Here is a 21,968-nt window from a genome sequence, read left to right as displayed (position 1 = left end):
AGAACACAGATGTTAAATGTAATGAGACTTTCTTGGAATTTTTTACAAATTCACAATGTGGGACATAGCCTACTATATTCAAAAATGGGTTGTTCTGTCTTCCCCAATGGACAATGTCAAATAAACAAGATCACATAAAACCGTTTTTTTCCCTTAGCACCAGAACAAGGTTAACATTCCGTAGAGGTGGTCTGCAGTGCGGGTTGGATTGAATTCCAGCCCAGTTTAAAAAGACAGCCCCAAGTGGGTTCCCAGTACCATATACATACAATATACACTTTTCTACACAATTAAATGTTTTATTGGAAAATAAATAAGCAATATATATTATTTAACCCCCGAATAAAGCAAAGCTATGAATTATTAGTACATGTATTCAATTGTTATTTGTATATCGTTTCGGTAAGTATGTGTGTATGCTATACGCGATACACTTTCGTATGCCATATCTCTATGTGTTATATATTTACACTACCGGTCAAAAGTTTCAGAACACCTACTCATTCAAGGGTTTTTCTTTATTTTTTACTATTTTCTACATTGTAGAATAATAGTGAAGACATCAAAACTATGAAATAACACATTTGGAATCATGTAGTAACCCAAAAAAGTGTTAAACAAAATAAAAACATATTTTTGATTCTTCAAATAGCCACCCTTTGCCTTGATGACAGCTTTGCACACTCTTGGCATTCTCTCAACCAGCTTCATGAGGTAGTCACCTGGAAAGCATTTGTAGCGTCATACCCAAGAAGACTCAAGGCTGTAATCGCTGCCAAAGGTGCTTCAACAAAGTACCGAGTAAAGGGCCTAAATACGAGAATGCCAAGATTGTGCAAAGCTGTCATCAAGGCAAAAGGTGGCTATTTGAAGAATCTCAAATATAAAATATATTTTGATTTGTTTAATACTTTTTTGGTTACTACATGATTCCATATGTGTTATTTCATAGTTTTGATGTCTTCATTATTATTCTACAATGTAGAAAATAGTAAAAATAAAGAAAAACCCTTGAATGAGTAGGTGTTCGAAAACTTTTGACCGGTAGTGTATATCCCTGATAGCTTTTAACTATATATTGATTATCACATGTCTAATGCGTACTAATATCTTAGAAACACTGTACATCCATGCAGATTGTAAGGTACACAGTCAAGGACCTTATTCAATAATATTAATACCAGCTTAGAGCAGTTTTGAAATCCACTCACCATGAGCTAGAATACTGTTTTGATAGTCCATGGAAAGGTCTCACCTATCTGAAATGAAAAGCTAAAGCCTACAAAATATCTTGGAGACGCAGAGTCTCACGTCTAGAATGTGCAATCACAAAATGCCAATCGTGTTCACTAAAGCTCAATGCAAGCTTCGCTCTTTCCCGACAAGGCTGCTGGGGGCGTCCTCAACACCAAAATAAACAATAAAACGACAAACAATGCTGTAACAGACGTAGTGGGACAGATGAGCCCTAGTTATGGCGGAGGGAGTCGCTCTCCTGCTGAAACAAGTGCATGCAAGAGAACACCCATTGAACCTAAAGATGGCTTCTCGCTCCCATTAGATTTCCTGTTGAAATGTAGACACAGTAGTCCCGAGTGGCGATGCAGCTGGTGACACTGCAGTACTAGTTATTTCTCCTTTGTCCAAAATGGTTCCATCAGAGTTGACCAATCACAGTGCCAGTAGATTAGATGCAACCAATCAGAATTTTCGCTTCTGGTTTTTCCCCTCCTATTGGTCTCAGTTAGCTTTTCAGGGTGCTTGAGTAAGACCCATGGTTATGACTTTAAAATCCTCCAACAGGGTTGGATCAGGAAGACAGATAATGAAGAGTTCAGCATGTGAGGCCAAGCATCAGAACAGAGTCGTTCCAACCAGAGTCCAGATAAATGAATCCAACCCTTCTGTGTTGTAGAGATGGAAGCATGGACACATTGCACACCGTCACACACTGCTCACTTGCGCGCACACACACACACACACACACACACACACACACACACACACACACACAGGCAGGATAGGTAAATAGATAGGTGTGTGGGGTTGTTCAGTGGTCTCCATCCTCCCAGGCACAGTCGTTCTTCTGCTTGGCCAGTTTCCTGACCACTCTCTCCAGCTCTTTACGAGACTTCTGCTCGTCCTCCAGACACTGCTTGATCCACTTATTTTCCTGACGAGACACATACACAAAATGTCCATTGAAACTCAGCACAGACATGTGAGAACACACGCATTCTCACACACCTACAAGTAGGAACCCACAATAACAAAACATGTACCTACAGATAGACAAGCAGGCACCCACATAAACCACAACACCAACACTACTGAACAAAACGGCTTGTCAGCCTTTAAATGTGTCAAAGTGAGCTTTAGATTAACAATTCTTTTATTTTACCTTTTTTAATTCATGGACCTCATCCTTTAAAGCGTACACCGCATCAACCAGACTCCTGCAAGCCAAGAAACAAAGGTTATCAGAAAGTGGGCCAATAGCATATTATTTTCATGTTACAATATGTACAATATGATAAAGGCTTTGGAATTTGTGTGTTCGAGGTAGTCAAACATAACAATTTCAGAAATATTCAAAGAACCAATTTCATGCTTTTCAATGTTGACCACAATTTTTTGCTATTCAACGTTAATCACAATTTCTTGCTATCCAATGTTCAAGACAAAAGCACTGTTTTGCCAAAACCTCAAGGTGATCAATTTTAATTGGATAAATAAATACTAGTGTCCTACAGTAGCCTCGAAAAAGCGGATTAGATCTGTTGAAACGACCGGCTGAACAATAACTAACTGCAGATCCATGTGCATACACAGTGATGTAATGGCCTAATAAAAGTCTATTCCACTGAGTGATGGCAGTCTTACTTTTCCTCTATGATTGTCTGACCGTTGTTCTTCATCTCCTCCACCATCATCTTCTCTTCCTCCAGCAGCAGGACCTGAGGGACAGACTCTTTCCTCACCGCTGCAGACACACACAATAACACACACACACACACACGAGTAAGCCTGAGTCATTGCCATGTCTATGGGCCATTGAAGGTGCGGTACACACACATCCTGGACGTGTTGAAGAAAACTATTTGTCTGTATTACACACACGCACATATATATCTAAAGCCTTTTATGCTTGCTTCGAGGCAAGCAATACTGAAGCATGCATGAGAGCACCAGCTGTTCCGGACAACTGTATGATCACGCTCTCCGTAGCCGATGTGAGCAAGACCTTTAAACAGGTCAACATTCACAAGGCTGCAGGGCCAGACGGATTACCAGGACGTGTACTCAGAGCATGCGCGGACAAACTGGCAAGTGTCTTCACTGACATTTTCAACCTCTCCCTGACCGAGTCTGTAATACCAACATGTTTCAAGCAGACCACCATAGTCCCTGTGCCCAAGAAAGCGAAGGTAACCTGCCTAAATGACTACCGCCCCGTAGCACTCACATCGGTAGCCATGAAGTGCTTTGAAAGGCTGGTCATGGCTCACATCAACACCATCATCCCAGAAACCCTAGTCCCACTCCAATTTGCATACCGCCCCAACAGATCCACATATGACGCAATCTCAATCGCACTCCACACTGCCCTTTCCCACCTGGACAAAAGGAACACCTATGTGAGAATGCTGTTCATTGACTACAGCTCAGCGTTTAACACAATAGTGCCCACAAAGCTCTTCACTAAGCTAAGGACCCTGGGACTAAACACCTCCCTCCACAACTGGATCCTGGACTTCCTGACGGGCCGCCCCAGGTGGTAAGGGTAGGCAACAACACATCTGCCACGCTGATCCTCAACACTGGGCCCCTCAGGGGTGTGTTTAGTCCCCTCCTGTACTCCTTGTTCACCCATGACTGCGTGGCCAAGCACAACTCCAACACCATCTGTTACGAACCCCGTGGCTTTGAACGTCTAGGGTGATGGACATGAGACCCGTAACATAATTCATGTAAATTATAAGGGGGCAGTATGAAAATGTATGCACTCACTAACTGTAAGTTGCTCTGGATAAGAGCATCTGCTAAATGACTAAAATGTAAAATGTAATGGATGGCAGGGGCCAACACTTCCTGCCATCCAGGACCTATATACTAGGCGGTGTCAGAGGAAGGCCCAAAAAAAATTTCAAAGACTCCAGTCACCCAAGTCATAGACTGTTCTCTCTGCTACCGCACGGCAAGCGGTACCGGAGCGCCAAGTCTAGGTCCAAAAGGCTGCTTAACAGCTTCTACCCCCAAGCCATAAGACTGCTGAACAATTAATCAAATGGCCACCCGGACTATTTACATTGATCCCTTTGTTTTTACACTGCTACTTGCTGTTTATTATCTATGCATAGTCACTTTACCCCTACCTACATGTACAAATTACCTCAACTAACCTGTACCCCCGCACATTGACTCGGTACCTGTACCCCCTGTATATAGCCTCGTTATTGTTACTTTTTATTTTATTTTTTACTTGAGTTGATTTAGTAAATATTTTCTTAACTCTTTTTCCTGAACTGCATTGTTGGTTAAGGGCTTGTAAGTAAGCATTTCATGGTAAGGTTGTATTCGGCGCATGTGACAAATACAATTAGATTAGATTTGATTGACAGGTTGAAAAAAGACAATCACTCACACAGACACATACAAACGCGGTGGCGTGTGCTCGAACACACACAGAGTATCCTTCGTCTCACCTGTGTTGGTCTGATGAAGGCTGGCCCCTGTGCAGTAGGCCTCGATCACCTTCAGAATCTGTGCATCCTCCTCCAGAGCAGCTGTACCTGTCAATCAAAGGCACGCAGGGGAAACCGGGGGTCATGTGCCTTCTGAACCACAACAACAGACTTTACATTCAAACCTTCAACATTCCACTGACATGTACACAGACAGTCAGGTCCAACTGATTTAGCTGCTGCATCTCTATGGGTTTATGCTACGGACGGTCCATTTCCCTCTCATCGTTCCATGCAATTTAAAGTAACTGTCCAGTGTTTCCAGATGTCTATGAAATATGACCTATAATTCATTATAACATGAGTAAAACAGTTTTCCTTCCAATAAATGGCAATTAAGTATGTTAAAAAGCAGCTTTTCTGTGTTGGAACGGTGTGAGAATACCCCAACAACAGAAGGGTGTGGGCGTATGCTGGTCATTAAAAATGATATTCAAGACAAAAAGTAAACAGCTGATTGGCCAGCTCAGCCAATGAACCAACATGACATCACGTTAAATGGGGAAACACCAAGCATTTTTGAAACAGTCTGTTTGAGAAAAGTTTGAGGTGTTTTTTCTCTCTCGAATTTACACTTCGGCCACAAATACGAGTATAGGACAAGTCAACAACATTATTTGGGTATGAGTTAACAGAATATGAGCTTTTAAAACTAACACTAACAAGAAGAAGCTGGATGTGTTTGATGAGTAACTGACTTTCACTCTCACCTTGAGAAGGCACTCCGACTTTAAGTTATCATAAACCACATGAGATACACGTTTGAGCTAATATGCAGAGAATTACATTGATTCACAGAGATAGAAATTGGTCATTGGTTAGGCGGCGTATGGAATTTGCCACACAGAGTGTGAATCTGTGCTTTCCTTGGTGGCAACCCATTTGGACACTAGGAAATTATACATAATAGTGTGTGATGATCAAACCTACTTTTCCGCAGGAGGAACTCATCGTCGGAAGGTTTTCGTTCTGTTTTGCGTTTCGGGAGGAACTTCTTAATGGGCCTCGGACTTTTACCGGAGTCCTGTAGGAGACGCGGAGAAGAGTTAGGAGAGTAGAGTACACAGTGACAAATGTCGTCAAGCCAGGGGAAAAAGATCACGGTAACTGCAAGCCTACGGTAACAGACATTGCCACCATGGACAAAAACAAACAAGGCGACAAAGTCTTACATATTGCATAAGCATGGGATGGTAGTAACCAAAGAAACCTGGGTCATGTACAGTAGGGCACGCAACATGAAAATAAAATGTGTGTTTCTTATTGGACAAGTCTAAGTAGTCACTCCCTTTTCAGTCAGGTTTCATCCATTTGGTGGCTAATGAACATGACCCTGGAGTCATTTTAAACGGTTTACTTTTAGAAACAAAGTGAGTCCTCCGAGTCATTAATGAATGTGTGATTTTCAACACACACACGTCACACACTTGAAGCAAATTGTTGTGGCCTATGATGTCATCACGTCAGCTAAAATGGATCACCTTTACCATTAACGAGCCAAAGATGAAGATCCTAATTGAAACAATGATTAATTCAATGTAATCCTTTCCGTTGTATCCTATTTGTAAACACTTCTATTTTAAAACCTGGAAATTTGCTTTCTTGACATTATATTTAATTATAATGGCATTTATTAATGCTTATTTCATCACAACAGTAAACAGCAAATCAGTTAATTTATGCATGTGTCCAGTTCAATACAGCCCCTAAAAGACTTTAAAAAACAGGACTATATTTTTCACATTTTCAAATGAAAGAATGACACATTCACCATGATTATTTTTTTTAAGCTAAGGGAATGAGTGTTTCTGCATCAAATTCCACTTGTATAAGTATGGCTTTCTGTTACCTAGAAAACAGATAGAGATCTCAGGTAGACCGTCTGCCAGAGGTTCTGGGTGACTACGGGGGATAAAAGACAGACAAGGCAGCAGAGAACACAGGAAACCAACAGCTTACAGCAGAGGAAGAGGCAAACAGAGCAATGTGTTGCCACTTCAGCACAAGGGCGCATGCACACACACACATCCACACAGAAAGAGAGTGATAGATCTAGCCTTACCTTCAAGATATAAGAAATTCTCTACAGAAGCCAGTATGGAGAGAGAGAGAGAGATGCATGATTTTATTTTTTGAAATGTTATAGAAGATCATGAACAGTGAACATTTCAGTCCCCCCCCCCATCCTGTAGTATGAAGAAAACAGAGTGATGATTCCACAGAGAAAGAATAAAAAAAAAAAACAGGGTAGAGGAGAGAGGTAAAGGGGGAGATGCATGCATTCTCCAAAAAGGTAGAGAAGGAGACCCCAGTTAATAGCTGCTTTAACCCTGGGGGCAGAGAGTATTGTGGGTAATGCTCAGTGATGAACTGTCGCACTCAAGCTCACCACACATAACCTATTTTCTGTTATTGCATATATGTAACGTCTTTTTCAATGTTTTTTTATGGATGTCAGGACTCCCTGCAAAACTATAACCATTTTTAAAAGGACTATTCTAGCTAAATAAATGGAAATGGAATGAACTAGAGAGAACTTTAACACCTGATAATTCTAGCTCAACCTCATCTCACAATGACCACAGCTGTATCTGTTGCAGCCCACCACTAGGTCAACCTGACTGCCAGCCAGGTCTTCACCAGAACAAATGTGGTTACTTAACACTAATACACGCCCCCTTGCCTGTAAACTGTCATTCTATAGCTTCCGGGACCACCTTTTGCCTACTCATCTGCTAAGCGCTCCGCCCACACAAACAGCTATATCCCAGAGGGTTTTTTCATGGTCCTATTAGAGTCAAGTTACTGTGAGACATAAAGCAGTGTTCTGTACCCCATTCCTGAATAAACTTAGTGTTTGCAGGCATTTGTCCTAGCCTAGCACAATATCCTGATTCAAGTAATCAACTATTCATCCAGACCTTGATAAGAAGAATCTGGAGGGTTAGTGCTGGGCTGGAACATAACCCTGCACACACTGCAGCTCTCCAGAATCAAGAGTGAAGAACCCAGAGATAGATGGATGATAAGTCTGGGTTGGCCTACCTCCTTGTAGCCCAGTGCAGCAGAGGGCTTGAGGGGTGGGGCGGGACGCAGGCAGCTCAGGGACCAGGGCTTGGTGGTCTTGGGGGGCTCCAGGGGTCCCCGGTTGGCCTGGCTGGGGGTGCTGAAGCTGGGCAGGTGGGACTGGTGAGTGGGTGTACCCACCATACTGACCGGTTTCCCCCCGTCGTTCTACATAATTCATACACAGAGGTAAGATAGTTAGAAAGAGGGGATGTGTAAGTTTCAATGCAAATGCCAGCCATGTGTGAAGTGCAGTAGTAGTTCATAGTTCAGTGCAATGCGAGTTCTTGCTACGTGTGAAGTGGTGTGCATGTTTTCATACCACGGACCATGTCTAAAGGGAAACACACCATTTTGTTTAGTGCACATTCTCTACACACAACAGCACTTCCTGTATCTTTGATACAAGAAATAATGCAGTGTGTGAATGTGTGTGCATGCTTGTGTGTGTCATGTCTTTACCTTGATTATGGTGCCCACGGGGCTTCCGCCTTTGGTGTAGGCACTGAGATGGTCCAGCCAGTCCTGCAGTTCCTGGGGGTTACTGCAGAACACTGTGACACGATCCATCATGCTCCCTGCAACACACACACACACACACACACACACACACACACACACGAGACACACACTTCAGTGGGTTGCACTTTGCTGGGAAGTTCCAGGCTAAGCTACCTAAAGTTAGGTACGTGTAACACTTTGTTTGCGAGACGTTTCGTAAAGCCCACATGTAGACATCTAACATGAATCATAAACGCCCACCATGACAGCTGCGTCGTGACTGGATGACAAACCAGATGATAGTGTCAGGATTACAAAACAAGTAAGCTTTATAGGAACTCTTATAGAAATACAAGATCAAATCATGACGTCAGTGATCTTCAGGTCGGAAAGTCGGAGCTCTAGAAAGAGGCCCGGGTTCCAGAGTTGGAATTCCGAGTTGGATGACCGTTCAAATCGAAGTTTGGAAGTCGGAGATTTCCGAGTTCCCAGTCGTTTTCAATGCGGCATGTATCATAGCTTGTGTCATGTGGCAAGTAAATAACACAACTATGATGAAATGTTCTCCAAGCAGTCTTGTCATGTTCATGATATCATTACATAAACACTATGATGAATAGTTCACATAACTCAAATACTTAGTATCTTTCCTTTCCCCCCTCAGTGAATGTCATAAGTCTTCAATTGTTAAAACAGAGATTAATCAAGGTTTACACAGCTGGAGTTTGTGCTGAAGGGACTTGAATAAGAATGACTGACAGAGCAGCTTGCTACTATTTTATCAAAGGGATGCTATATAAGAAATACTCCATTGGTTCGCTTAAAATGAGGCGCAAACTGCCATTAATAGCCTACAACCCACTGATGTAATAGGAATATGATAAATGGCCCAGTGACCTCCAATCTATTTAAAAGGACCTGTGTGTTATGATACAGGCCTTTCAAAGGAAACCCAATAACTGGCACTGATTGCAATCACCATAATATTATAATCTGCATAATTGCGCCGCAGATTATAATAGAGTATTCCGGTCCTTCTCCATCTCCTCTGAGATTAACCTACTGTACCTGTGATCTCAAAGGCGTAGTGGCCGTTCTCTGTGTCCTCTGTCTGTCTGGAGACTGTGGAGCCCGTCAGTGGCAGCCTTCCCTGTGGGGAAAGAAAGAGGAGGGGGGCGGGGTGACACACTGCCACAGATACCTGGGAAACACCTGGGACATATTCAGATGGCACACATCTGGTCCTCGTATGTTACCTGGTATATGAAGCCACTCATCCGCGGACTAGCAGACAGCATGACCAGCACACTGGGAAACATCATGAGGTAGCGCTCCTCTTTCTCCTATGGAGAACACACATATTAACACAGATACAGCATGAAAGAACCAGACATGGCTATGTGTCAAATACACACATTGACACCCACAGACAAAGATGAGTGTCTGAGAACTGGCAATGGGACGTGAAAATCAGTCGCATCGATGATATTTGGGGAGAAATATCAGAGTTTATGAATCCCAAATCATAATATTTCAGCTAAGTTAAAAGATGCACTATGCAGAAATCGCTCCACCATTTCCTGGTTGCTAAAATTCTAAGAATTTGCCTAATTTCAGTTAATGTGACAGAGCAAGCAAATATAGTGTAGAGAATCATTGTACCATCTAAACCGCTGTGAAATACAATATTTTGGGTTAAACTGTATTTTCAGCTGTTTGAAGCTAGTGTACAAAACCGAAAGTAAAAGACGCAAAAACTCAACTTAAAAACGGGAAGCATAGAAATAGTGCACATAGAACAGATCTACAGCTTCTTAGACTTGCTTTCAATGAGAATGACAGATACAGTTGAAGTCAGAAGTTTATATACACTTCGGTTGGAGTCATTAAAACTCGTTTTTCAACCAATCCACAAATGTCTTGTTAACAAAATATAGTTTTGGCAAGTCGGTTAGGACATCAACTTTGTGCATGACACAAGTAATTTTTCCAACAATTGTTTACAAACAGATTATTTCACATATAATTCACTGTATCACAATTCCAGTGGGTCAGAAGTTTACATCCACTAAGTTGACTGTACCTTTAAACAGCTTGGAAAATTCCAGAAAATGATGTCATGGCTTTAGAAGATTCTGATAGGCTAATTGACATAATTTGAGTCAATTGGAGGTGTACCTGTGGATGTATTTCAAGGCCTACCTTCAAACTCAGTGCCTCTTTGGTTGACATCATGGGAAAACTAAAAGAAATCAGCCAAAATTTTGTAGACCTCCACAAGTCTGGTTCATCCTTGGGAGCAATTTCCAAACGCCTGAAGGTACCACGTTCATCTGTACAAACAATAGTATGCAAGTATAAACACCATGGGACCACGCAGCCGTCATACCGCTCAGGAAGGAGACGCGTTCTGTCTCATAGAGATGAACGTACTTTGGTGCGAAAAGTGCAAATCAATCCCAGAACAACAGCAAAGGACCTTGTGAAGATGCTGGAGGAAACAGGTACAAAAGTATCTATATCCACAGTAAAACGAGTCCTATATCGACATAACCTGAAAGGCCGCTCAGCAAGGAAGAAGCCACTGCTCCAAAACCGCCATAAAAAAGCCAGACTACCGTTTGCAACTGCACATGGGGACAAAGATCGTACTTTTTGGAGAAGTGTCCTCTGGTCTGATGAAACAAAAATAGAACTGTTTGGCCATAATGACCATCGTTATGTTTGGAGGAAAAAGGGGTTAGCTTGCAAGCCGAAGAACACCATCCCAACCGTGAAGCACGTGGGTGGCAGCATCATGCAGTGGGGTGCTTTGCTGCAGGAGGGACTGGTGCACTTCACAAAATAGATGGCATCATGAGGAAGGAAAATTATGTGGATATATTGAAGCAACATCTTGGTCGCAAATGGGTCTTCCAAATGGACAATGACCCCAAGCATACTTCCAAAGTTGTGGCAAAATGGCTTAAGGACAACAAAGTCAAGGTATTGGAGTGGCCATCACAAAGCCCTGACCTCAATCCTATAGAAAATTGTGGGCAGAACTGAAAAAGCGTGTGCGAGCAAGGAGGTCTACAAACCTGACTCAGTTACACCAGCTCTGTCAGGAGGAATGGGCCAAAATTCACCCAACTTATTGTGGGAAGCTTGTGGAAGGCTACTTGAAACATTTGACCCAAGTTAAAGAATTTAAAGGCAATGCTAACAAATACTAATTGAGTGTATGTAAACTTCTGACCCACTGGGAATGTGATGAAAGAAATAAAAGCTGAAATAGATCATTCTCTCTACTATTATTCTGACATTTCACATTCTTAAAATAAAGTGGTGATCCTAACTGACCTAAAACAGGGAATTTTTACTAGGATTAAATGTCAGGAATTGTGAAAAACTGAGTTTAAATGTATTTGGCTAAGGTGTATGTAAACTTCCGACTTCAACTGTAACTCCCATTTCTATGTGAATTTTGTCAGGTGTGACAGAAAAATTAAGTATTTACCTGATTTGTTGGATATTTAACAATTATTTACTTAAACAGTAAGACATTTCTGTTTCACTAATGCTGTGGTTTATGGTCTCCACTCCAGCACCCTGCAGCTAATCTGGGCATATGGTCACTAGAGATAGCTTGGGTTGACAATTAACTTAGCCTGCATTTCATAGACAAGATGTGGTGTATGTTTAACCAAGAAAGGGATAGCCTGGAGGAGTAGAACGAAAATCCTCAGTATTCCTAATTATCCTGGCATCTGGGATACTAAAATGAGGTGGGGTTAACATTTACATTACATTTACATTTACATTTTAGTCATTTAGCAGACGCTCTTATCCAGAGCGACTTACAGTTAGTGAGTGCATATATCGTTTTTTCTTATACTGGCCCCCCGTGGGAAACGAACCCACAACTCTGGCGTTGCAAACGCCATGCTCTACCAACTGAGCTACATCCCTGCCGGCCATTCCCTCCCCATACCCTGGACGACGCTGGGCCAATTGTGCGCCGCCCCATGGGTCTCCCGGTCGCGGCCGGCTACGACAGAGCCTGGATATGAACCAGGATCTCTAGTGGCACAGCTAGCACTGCGATGCAGTGCCTTAGACCACTGCGCCACTCGGGAGACAGGACCCGGACCAGGAGATTAACCCAAAGTGGCTTATGGTGCCCCCTATCTGCATGGAATGGGTGGAATCAGCCATGACTAAGCATTTTTAGGTCTCCTATATAAGATCTCTATTTTTTCATTATTAGTTAAGCTCTCGGCAACACACACTTCAGAGTGTGCGGTCGACCAGCTTCATTATTGCAATAATTAATCGATGTTAAATAAAGATTGATTGTTTGAAAGGTTGTCCAGGTCTCTCTCAGTACTGAAATTTCCACGACACAGGTCGCCCAAAAAGTTACACATTACAGCTTTAAAAAAGGTAAAGAAAACAGGGAATCAGTTTGAAAGACGTTACATAGACGTTGGTTGGAGCTTCAATAAGACCAAAACAAAGCCAGACATTTGTTCCTCTCAGCCCTCAGATCCTCATATTCGACCCCTACACAGAAACCACACTACAGGGGGGGGGGATGACTTTCGACTCTAGTCTGTGGTTTCTGATTCATAATGAATTCAAATATTTGATTAACATAGGCCTAATGTAGGAGAGGGGGTGGCGATCAGAATATAGGACTCATCTCCAGAATGTGTTGGACGGAAACAATCGTATCAGGTGCTGAAATATTACAATTCTGAAAGACGAAGTCCTTGGATCGATTCTAAGCCTGTGAGTGAACAAACAAGCAACAATTTTATTTCCTGGTTGTCAAGCAGAGAAAGTAACTGGTCCACCTCACTTTTCCTGTTGTTTGCTTTGCCCAAGCACATGTTCATGCTGCTCAAAACATTAATAACCATTCAACCACATTGCTGTGAAAGGAGCCATTGGAGTCATTAATTTGAACTTCGACCTTCTCAGAGGTTGCCTGTAGCGCACTCTCTGGATAGTTGCCGTTACACACAGATCTATGATCAGCTTACCGTCCCCAATCCTAACATTAACCATTAGGGGGGGGGGGATGCAAGACTGATCCTAGTTCAGCATATAGGGACACCTGTATCTGTTGCTCTCACCTCATTGGTCCCGTTCTGCATGTGCACTTGGGACATGTAGGCCACGTGACCCAGAGACTTCATCCCATCTCCCTCCCAGCCTCTCACTGGCTCTGACAGGATCTGTAGTTCCAGGTTCTTACGCTTCCACAGGTCCTGACACTGGGTCTGAAAGGAGAGGGAGAGGTGCCAATTAATGTATAGTTCATATGAGACACTGTTAGTGTGTGGTGGAAACAGACAAACAATAAGATAATAGCCGTTTTAAGCCTGGGTTAGTAAACATTTGCTCTAGCGCAAAGCTAGTAACTCTGTAATATAAAATGTCCATGAAATGGCAATACTGCAACAGGTATAACATAACTGTGCCTCATGCAAAGGCGAGTTACAGAGAACAGTTTACCGGGACCAGAAGGGGTGTTTCCCCCTCTCACAAAGACAAAATGACAAAGCAACATCAACCAAGTTCTGACTCAGACATGAAGAGCAGGAACGTATGCAAATAGGGCTGGCGGACCCAAAAGTTAACCTTTGGGAAGCTCAAACACACGTCTCACACACAGACACCTCAAGAGACTACAGTGTAAGTGTGTGTGATTCAACCCTTCCCCTCCAATTCATAACTCTCAGCCACATTTTCGAAACTGCATCTCAAACAATTGCTCCAACAGATACCTGTATTGACTCTCATCTAATGCTTGTCTTCAAACTCTGTGCTGCTATTTCAGTCACAACCCACCTTAGGAAAAATATTTCCACTGAGGACATATTACACAGGAAGCAATATATTGTATTCTTCATTCAAACTACCGAGATGGGCGTATCATTGCCCTTTCCCACTGCACACAGATTAATATAAGCACCCCCTATTTGACCTTTTTTATGCAAGGCTGTCTCGTGTGATGCTCCTTCTCCTCAGTTTGGAAACATAAGAACTAGATACAAAAAACGTCGACCCATCTTCAGATAAGCCTTTATTAATTTCATGCACTGAAAATCGACGTGTGTGCTTTCATCAAGACACTGAGCGAGGAAACGCGCACACGATAATGTGATTCTGGATAGTAAGGTTAATATAATACGTTTGTTTAAAACGTTTACATGCTTTGCAAGAAGAACGATTTCCCTAATAATCCTGTTTACATGGAAACATCTGAAATCAGGCTATATGATGGGACTTTTGATAAATGCAGAAAATCGCCAACCAAAATAAACGTTCTACCACAGTGACCATGTTATTTTTAGTTTTCCGAACTCACTTCACTCACACAAGAGGAAAGCTTGCGCTACCGTTGCTGGCACATGCACAGATCAAATACACTGCTGGAACGCTGATTAAGCTGTTTACATGTCCTAATAATTCGAAAGATTACGCAGAACACCTGGGGTTTTAATCGGCATGTGCTTAGTTAGATTTTGACCTTACACCCTGCTTACATGACTATTGCATAATCTGCCTACTGCCATAATCAGTTTGATATCAAATTATTATTATTGTGCATGTAAATGTACTCACTGAGATAATTTTCAGTGACTTGTCTCTCTCTCTCTCGGTAGTGTGTTAGTAATATAGAATAGATGATGCTACTATAGACTAGTAAGATAATACAATGCGCATGGTTCATCTCTATGGGCCATGCCAACATTAACATTGCATGAGGAACCACAGGGGTTCTGTACCTACCACCAAGCTCTTAAAGGCCACTGTCGCCTTCAAGATGTCACTGTAGTCCGGGTGGGCCTCCTGCAAGATAGTCAACAACAACAAAAACGGTTAAATAACTTATATCTTATACACAATACCTTATAAAAGGCAGGGGTGAAAGTAAGCCGGTACGGAGTCCCTGCAAAGTAATAAGTGGGTTACATAGTGGTTCGACGAGAACACTTACATTTTGTCAAGGTGGAGATCAGTGGCCGAAACAGAGACGCGCGCAGACAGCAGTGGACGCATCCATTCAGGCTACAAGTGCAGGCCTAATGACCGTCGCAGAATGTAATTACAATACACGTTTAGGTGTTTTGTAACAGAAGTCCCTTTCCATTCATCAAATGGTGGGTGCACAGTGCACTGTTTGGATGCTGGAATTATTTTGTGAATGAACGAACGTGCACGGGTAGCCTATAGGAGCACCTTTTTAAAGAGATTGTTTGACAATCATATGAAGACATCATGACTGGTTGTGTTTATGCCACATTAAATTGTAATACATTTGAAAAGTTATATGACAATTCATTACTAAGCCAACTAGGCCCACAGAGACCATATTAAATTAATAGGGATATGTAATTCTATGATTACACCTAGGCTATAAAAAACATGCACGCACACACACACACGGGGAGTCCCGTACCAGTAAGAAATTAAATTTACTTTCACCACTGAATAAAGTTGGATGTAAAAATTAAAACAATTCAACAATCCAACTACATTAACACGTTTGGGAGGGATATCAAAACACTGTATATCAATGGTATTTCAGCATTGACGGGGAGTGCTATCTGGAACAGTGGAGGTGAGAAACCTCAGTTGCATATGATTCCATAGATGGGCCTATAGAGAGTTAAGCAACTGCCCTCCATGTTGGCTCTAGATGAGACCTACTGTACCTCCACGTGTCTCTCCAGCTCCTGCAGCAGGATGGGGTACTTGTCCAGCCTCATGAAGGGTTTACTCAAGCTGGTGGTCAGGGTCAGGATGCCCGGCGTACTGGCCCCCTGGCTCTCCATGAACATACCCAGCTCCTCACTACAACACACACAAAGTGTTATACTGCTGGGTTACGATGTAAAGAGATAGGGAAAAGATTCCGCCATAGAAAAAAGACACTGAGTTTGGAGTGAACAACCAATTAAGTCAATGTTGAATGTGTTTGGTAGTGAAAGGACAAAACTTAAAAAGATCCCACAGTATGAAAGAAGCCAATTAGTTTAGTGTGAAATCGAAAGTGCCTCATCTGCCTCGAACAACAACCACAACTATAGATATCCTGTGTGCAACTTCCTGTGTGTTCTCTTATCTCTGCAATGCATCTTTACACATTAACAATTGTGCAGCAAGAGACCAGGGAGGGAAATCAACAATAGTTGCAAAATAGCATACATGATTAATTTGCTAAACTGACATAATAATTACATAACCAGTTGATTCATGTCTTGGTTTTAATTACCACTACATTGTGTGTGATGGACAGCACTGAGATGAACCATAAAGAGGTGCACAGAGGCTAAGGGGTGATTGTAGTGAATGACACAGTGAGGATATGATGAGGGTTGGCTACACACTGAAGGTTACTCACTCACTCATAATTTACAACTGATAAGTGAGACACCACTTTGTTGCGCCCAATGATGTATATAAACCCTGGATTGCTGACGATATGTATTGGCCATTGAGAGGCATTGAAGCCACTGGTCGGCTATCTTGGCACTCCCAAGTAGGAGCAGTACTGCATAGGAATGATTGGAATTCTAGAGTAACATTTTTTGTGAGTGCTAACATTAGCACTCACAAAAAAAAGATATACTTTAAGGAAGATTATTATATATTTTTTGTTTTTATGTTTAGCTCAGATAATATAATTTAAAAGTATGCATTTAGGAGTCTGTAATATAATAAACATGTCAAAAATGCATGTAGATATTAATAAATGCATTTCTATAGCTTCCAACATCCTTTTTTTTTTTTTTTATGCAGGAGGAGTACCAAGATGGCTGAGCAGTGGCTTCAACACAAGCCCCGTCAGTCATCCACATCGTTGGTTGCGCCTCTACATTTACAGAGAGAAAGTATGACACCTAGTGGGTCAAAGAGAAACTCCAACTAATCCCAAAGCTATCCACAAAGACATGCCATTTTACTTATGCATTATTATACGGACTGTTAAATGCAGTGAAATGCGAATCAAATTTAGATGAATGTCATGCAGAACTGAGATGCCCATAAGGACTGACCTGTGGTCAGTGAGTACGCAGACAGCAGAGGGGTGACTGGAGCAGTAGGACAGGTACAGCATCCTGATCTGACCAATCAGGTTCAGGTAGCAGGCAGCCACTCGCTGCTGGCTCTCTGGAACCCTGCAACACACACAGAGAGAAGTGGTGTGTTAGTTACTACGACAACAGTTGGGTTGTTCCTGTATCTTTGGTTTCAGATTCTATTCTAGATATCGGTCACTAGAGGGTGCATGGTCGTCTGAGGCCATCCCATCTAGATCTACATCGCAACAAAACTATTTCTCTCCAGAATATCTGATAGAAACAGTCCGGCATGTAAAAAGTCTAGTGGCAGATTTGACATGGGGTTAGGGTAATGTGATTTGATTCAGTTGACTAAAATGTGCAGTGCCTCCACCCCAGACCTGTGCCATTAACACTCTCACACACACTTACTTGGTGCACTCCTCCAGAGCCAAAACCAGGCCCTGCTGGAAGGTGAGGATCTCCTCCAGGTTAGCACCCAGAATGCCACTGTCTGTACTGCTCAGCCTGGACACCACACAACAGAGAACATAGAATTACAATGAGTAGAACATATATACCCATTTAAAAACAACAACATGGTGCATGGGTCATTCTAAGAGAGATTCACAATGACACAAAGTTCTTTAGTAATTGGTATTTTAAGATTAATTAAAACATCTGAATGAATCCCCCATGTCCCCCATCCTTGTTCTTTGAGCTTACTTGTCGCTGGCCAGTAGGGGTCGTAGGTAACAGCTCAACACTGTCTGCAGCTCCTTGACAAACTCCCTCTCATGCTCCTGGATGTCTTGAACCACCTGAGAAAGATCATTGAAATGAGCCACATCCTATTAGAAACAGACATGGTGTTACCGCCTATACAGTTCCCCTAAGCAAAGCTGTAGTGGCCCAGTACATATGGAGCTGTAGAAAAGTGAGATCCAATGTGAGAGGGCCCACTCACCACACTGTAGTAGTTCTTGGTAAGTTGAGTTGCTTTAGGAGACACAGGCTTATCTGCAGGACATAAAGAAAAAAGAACCTGAGTTATGGAGCAGCAATAACTAGTGTCTAGTCTAAATCGAGTTTTTGTACATTCCAGGTACTACATCAAATCTTCCCCAACCCTACCCACCGCAGGGCTTGACCTCACGGACATAGTTGCTGGGGAACCACCCCGTCTTGCCGTTGAGCGAGCCCTCCCACCAGCCGCCCTCCTCCTGGCGCGACACACTGATCAGGTCTCCCTTGTTGAAGGACAGCTCATCCTCGTTGTTCTGCTTGAATTGGAAGCGTGCCTTCACCAGCAGCAGCCCGCCCCCGCCGTTCTCCGACATCTCCTGATTAGGTAGAATGGTTGTCAGTTACTGACTGGTAAACAACCACACCAGTTAGGACCAGCGTTGGGGTCCATTCCATTTCAATGCAGTCAATTCAGGACATAAACAGACATTCTTGAGATGGAATTGACCTCAACTCTGTGTGCGTGTGTTTGTGTGACCCTACCACTGGTTTAGATTGTCTGCGCAGGGACTTGGACCTGGATGACGATAGTGTGTTGGAGGAGGTGGACTGACTAGGAGCGGCTGTGCCGGACTGGGGACATGACCTCTCAGTGCCACAGTCTGTGGAGGAAAACACAGAGACTTTTGAATATTTCATTATGATCCACAAAGACACATTGTGAGTGCAAGGACTCAAATAACTTAGAAGGTTATATAGATGTTTGTCAGTCAGTCATGAACACAACAACTTACATAATTCTTATAATCAAGTATAAAATCAATGTCTCATTTATACAATTACACAGTACTCATAACAGTTGAGATGACATCTCTCTCTCATACACGTCAGTGTTGCGTCAGTGGTTAGGTTAAACAGCATTGGGCTGTGCACTGTTAACAGCTTGTTGATGAGAAGGGGTTTCAGTGCAGGCTGTTGGCTCTGCAGTGCCTGACATAATCACCTCAACTCTGCTAGCTAGCATCTAACACAGACAAGACAAGAGACCTTGTTTTACTTGATCAATTACCAACATCAAAGAGGGCAAAGGCCGAATGATTCATACCTCTAATGTGCTTACACTCATATTTATTTGAACAGTGAAGCTAAAACATTTAATTTGGCTCTATAATCCAGCATTTTGGATTAGAGATAAAATGTTTTATTTGAGGCGACAGTACAGAATGTCACATTTTATTTGAGGGGTTTTTCATACATATCTGTTTTACTGTTTAGAAATGAAAGCACTTTATGTATCTAGTCCCCACATTTGAAGGAGTCATAATTATTTGAACATATTCACTTATTGTGTATTAAAGTAGTCAAAAGTTTAGTATTTGGTCCCATATTCCTAGCACACAATAAATACATCAAGCTTGTGACTCTACAAACTTGTTGGATGCATTTGTAGTTTGTTTTAGTTGTGTTTCAGATTTTGTTGTGCCCAATAGAAATGAATGGGAAATAATGTATTGTAGGTTGAGTCGGACAATAACAAAATCGTCTTCAAAGAGCTGACTAATAAACTCTCCTTAGCATTCTCAGACAGGAGGAAAGCCATGTGGGACTACCAGACTAATACTGGAAAACACCTGGCAGCCGTCATGTGAGAGGATTCCCTTTGCAGGCGCAGTAATGCATCAGCCTTCCAGCCACAGCAGTACCAACAGACCTGGGCATGTCTCTGCCACAGCCACACCCTTTCCCAATGCCAGCTGCTAAACCTAAGCCAAATGTGGACCCATAGCCATCCTTCACAACTGAGCCAACACAGTATTAGATCAATACTTGTATCGGTGTCGGGAAGTGACAGCGAATCCTCTTTTAATGAGCTAACACATTACTTTACATGATACATGTGCATCCTTGTTGGCTGGTACTGAGTCTAAATCCACTTTCCAAGGAGGGAAAGTGTCCAGGGAGTAACACCTTTGTCTAATCTCCTTTCATTATAGGAGCGGATCATCGCCAAGCTATTTATACATGTTTTGATAGAGAGCCAACCATCTGGAAGGCAGGATTAGCTAGATACCCTATTAGTTATACAGACCGAGACCATTGTAATGAGGATTGATAAAGAGAGATTGGCAGAGGCGGTATCGCTGACACTGATCAGTGAGTCATGTTATTTACCATATTGCTACAGTCTGGAAATGACTCTGGAGGAAAAACACCAGGATCATGTTTTTATTCAACCTTTTAGACCTGAGAAAAACAAATCCATGGGAGACCTGGCCATGTATGCTACAAGAAAGACACATCCAGATATCAAATGACAAGGGTGTCTCCGGGGTTATGAGTTCCCCTTTAACAATTGAGGGCACTCCCATCAGCATTAGGCCTACATACTGTATATCCAAGAGTCAAAGCCAATCTTGACATCACCCCAATTCCCCATCACTTTGCAACTGCAGATGGGCCAAAAGAGCAATAGCGACAGGCCAGTATAGTAGAAGTGGTTGTGTTTCTCTTAGGGCTGTGAGGGGGTTATCGCATGGATTCCATATGCCTCTGCACATGCAGTGAGACGCCCAGACAAGCCCTGGAGTCAGTAGCTCCCTCCTTGTGGCCTGGCCACCACTGCTTCTTACAGCTGCACTGTCAGATCGTGCACACAAGCACACACAGAGAGACAGAGACCCAGACAGACAGAGACACACACAGACAGACAGAGACACACACAGACCAGACCGAGAGAGAGAGAGAGAGAGAGAGAGAACACTGTGCTGAGGCCTGCCAGGAAATCACAAGCAGCAGAAACAGAGAGATGCCTCTTCTTGATCACATTAAAGCACGTGTGACTAATTCAGCCAAAATCAACAGCACTAGATGTTTTGAAGATTGGCAAATGGCTTCTGGCCCTCTCAGACTCTATTTGATGATTTGCATATCAAGCTGATCACATCACTGAGAGGAGAGAGGAGCGAGCGAGAGCTTTTGGTCCAGTTTTCATGCTGTGGCCTGTACTACCCATGCTCTCTAATAAGGACTGGCGCTAAGACAACTTCAAACTGATAATGAGACTAACGGATACAGTCAACTGATGGCTTTGAAGACAAGCACTGTTTCGATTGGAGTGACTATCAGGTTGCCATTTAGCACGTGCATGTCTTAGAACCTAGCTGCACCATTGCTTTGACATAAAATACAATTTCCTCATTTTGACAATGAGATACTGTTTTTGCCAAGTAAATTCCACTCATACCACTAAACTTGCTACAATGAATAAAGCCTTTTTCAAGCTCAGCCAGGTGTCATCTAATGCAATGTTACAGAAAAGAGCCAGGCAAGTTCAGTTGGACATGAGAGCCAAAGCCACAGTAGTCATCATAGTAAATATGGTACTCCGCAGGAGGCCCATAGAAACAGAGAGACACAGCCATGCCAGCTGCCTGTGAACAGGACACATTTTATGATTCACGAGGCCTCCTGGGACCAATCCAGCTAAAAATGACACACAAGCATATTCACACCCTCGCACACACAGACATGGCAGAGTGCATTATAAACGATGCTACATGTGGTCAGTAGAAGTCTCAGCAATGCACAATGCACACACTAACAAGTAGCTGTAAAATGATTCACTCCACTT

The 21,968-nt window shown here is 42.6% G+C and overlaps 1 protein-coding gene across 3 annotated transcripts in view; it reads right to left on the bottom strand.

Moving 5' to 3' along the window:
- Positions 1–999: 999 nt before the first annotated feature.
- The window catches only part of LOC121543145 (rho guanine nucleotide exchange factor 6), a 28,016-nt gene continuing 7,047 nt past the window's right edge, over positions 1,000–21,968 (bottom strand). For 2 of the 3 annotated variants that reach the window (XM_041852853.2, XM_041852864.2), the window contains 19 exons: positions 18,881–18,999; positions 18,510–18,714; positions 18,339–18,391; positions 18,098–18,192; positions 17,804–17,899; positions 17,366–17,488; positions 16,022–16,160; positions 15,096–15,155; positions 13,433–13,579; positions 9,569–9,655; positions 9,381–9,462; positions 8,274–8,389; positions 7,791–7,979; positions 6,808–6,828; positions 5,676–5,769; positions 4,707–4,793; positions 2,884–2,983; positions 2,402–2,456; positions 1,000–2,173 (listed from right to left, as the gene is read on the bottom strand). In XM_041852853.2, coding sequence (XP_041708787.1) covers positions 2,051–2,173; positions 2,402–2,456; positions 2,884–2,983; positions 4,707–4,793; positions 5,676–5,769; positions 6,808–6,828; positions 7,791–7,979; positions 8,274–8,389; positions 9,381–9,462; positions 9,569–9,655; positions 13,433–13,579; positions 15,096–15,155; positions 16,022–16,160; positions 17,366–17,488; positions 17,804–17,899; positions 18,098–18,192; positions 18,339–18,391; positions 18,510–18,714; positions 18,881–18,999 — 1,991 coding nt within the window. In that variant the 3' untranslated portion in view covers positions 1,000–2,050. The remainder of the gene's footprint in view (positions 2,174–2,401; positions 2,457–2,883; positions 2,984–4,706; positions 4,794–5,675; positions 5,770–6,807; positions 6,829–7,790; positions 7,980–8,273; positions 8,390–9,380; positions 9,463–9,568; positions 9,656–13,432; positions 13,580–15,095; positions 15,156–16,021; positions 16,161–17,365; positions 17,489–17,803; positions 17,900–18,097; positions 18,193–18,338; positions 18,392–18,509; positions 18,715–18,880; positions 19,000–21,968) is intronic. The other variant, XM_041852857.2, reaches the window with a different exon arrangement.

The sequence above is a fragment of the Coregonus clupeaformis genome, chromosome 3 (assembly GCF_020615455.1).
Source record: "Coregonus clupeaformis isolate EN_2021a chromosome 3, ASM2061545v1, whole genome shotgun sequence".
Taxonomy (NCBI): Eukaryota; Metazoa; Chordata; class Actinopteri; order Salmoniformes; family Salmonidae; genus Coregonus; species Coregonus clupeaformis.
Note: the sequence above shows the minus strand (reverse complement) of the source record. Positions and strands in the feature narration are given on the sequence as shown.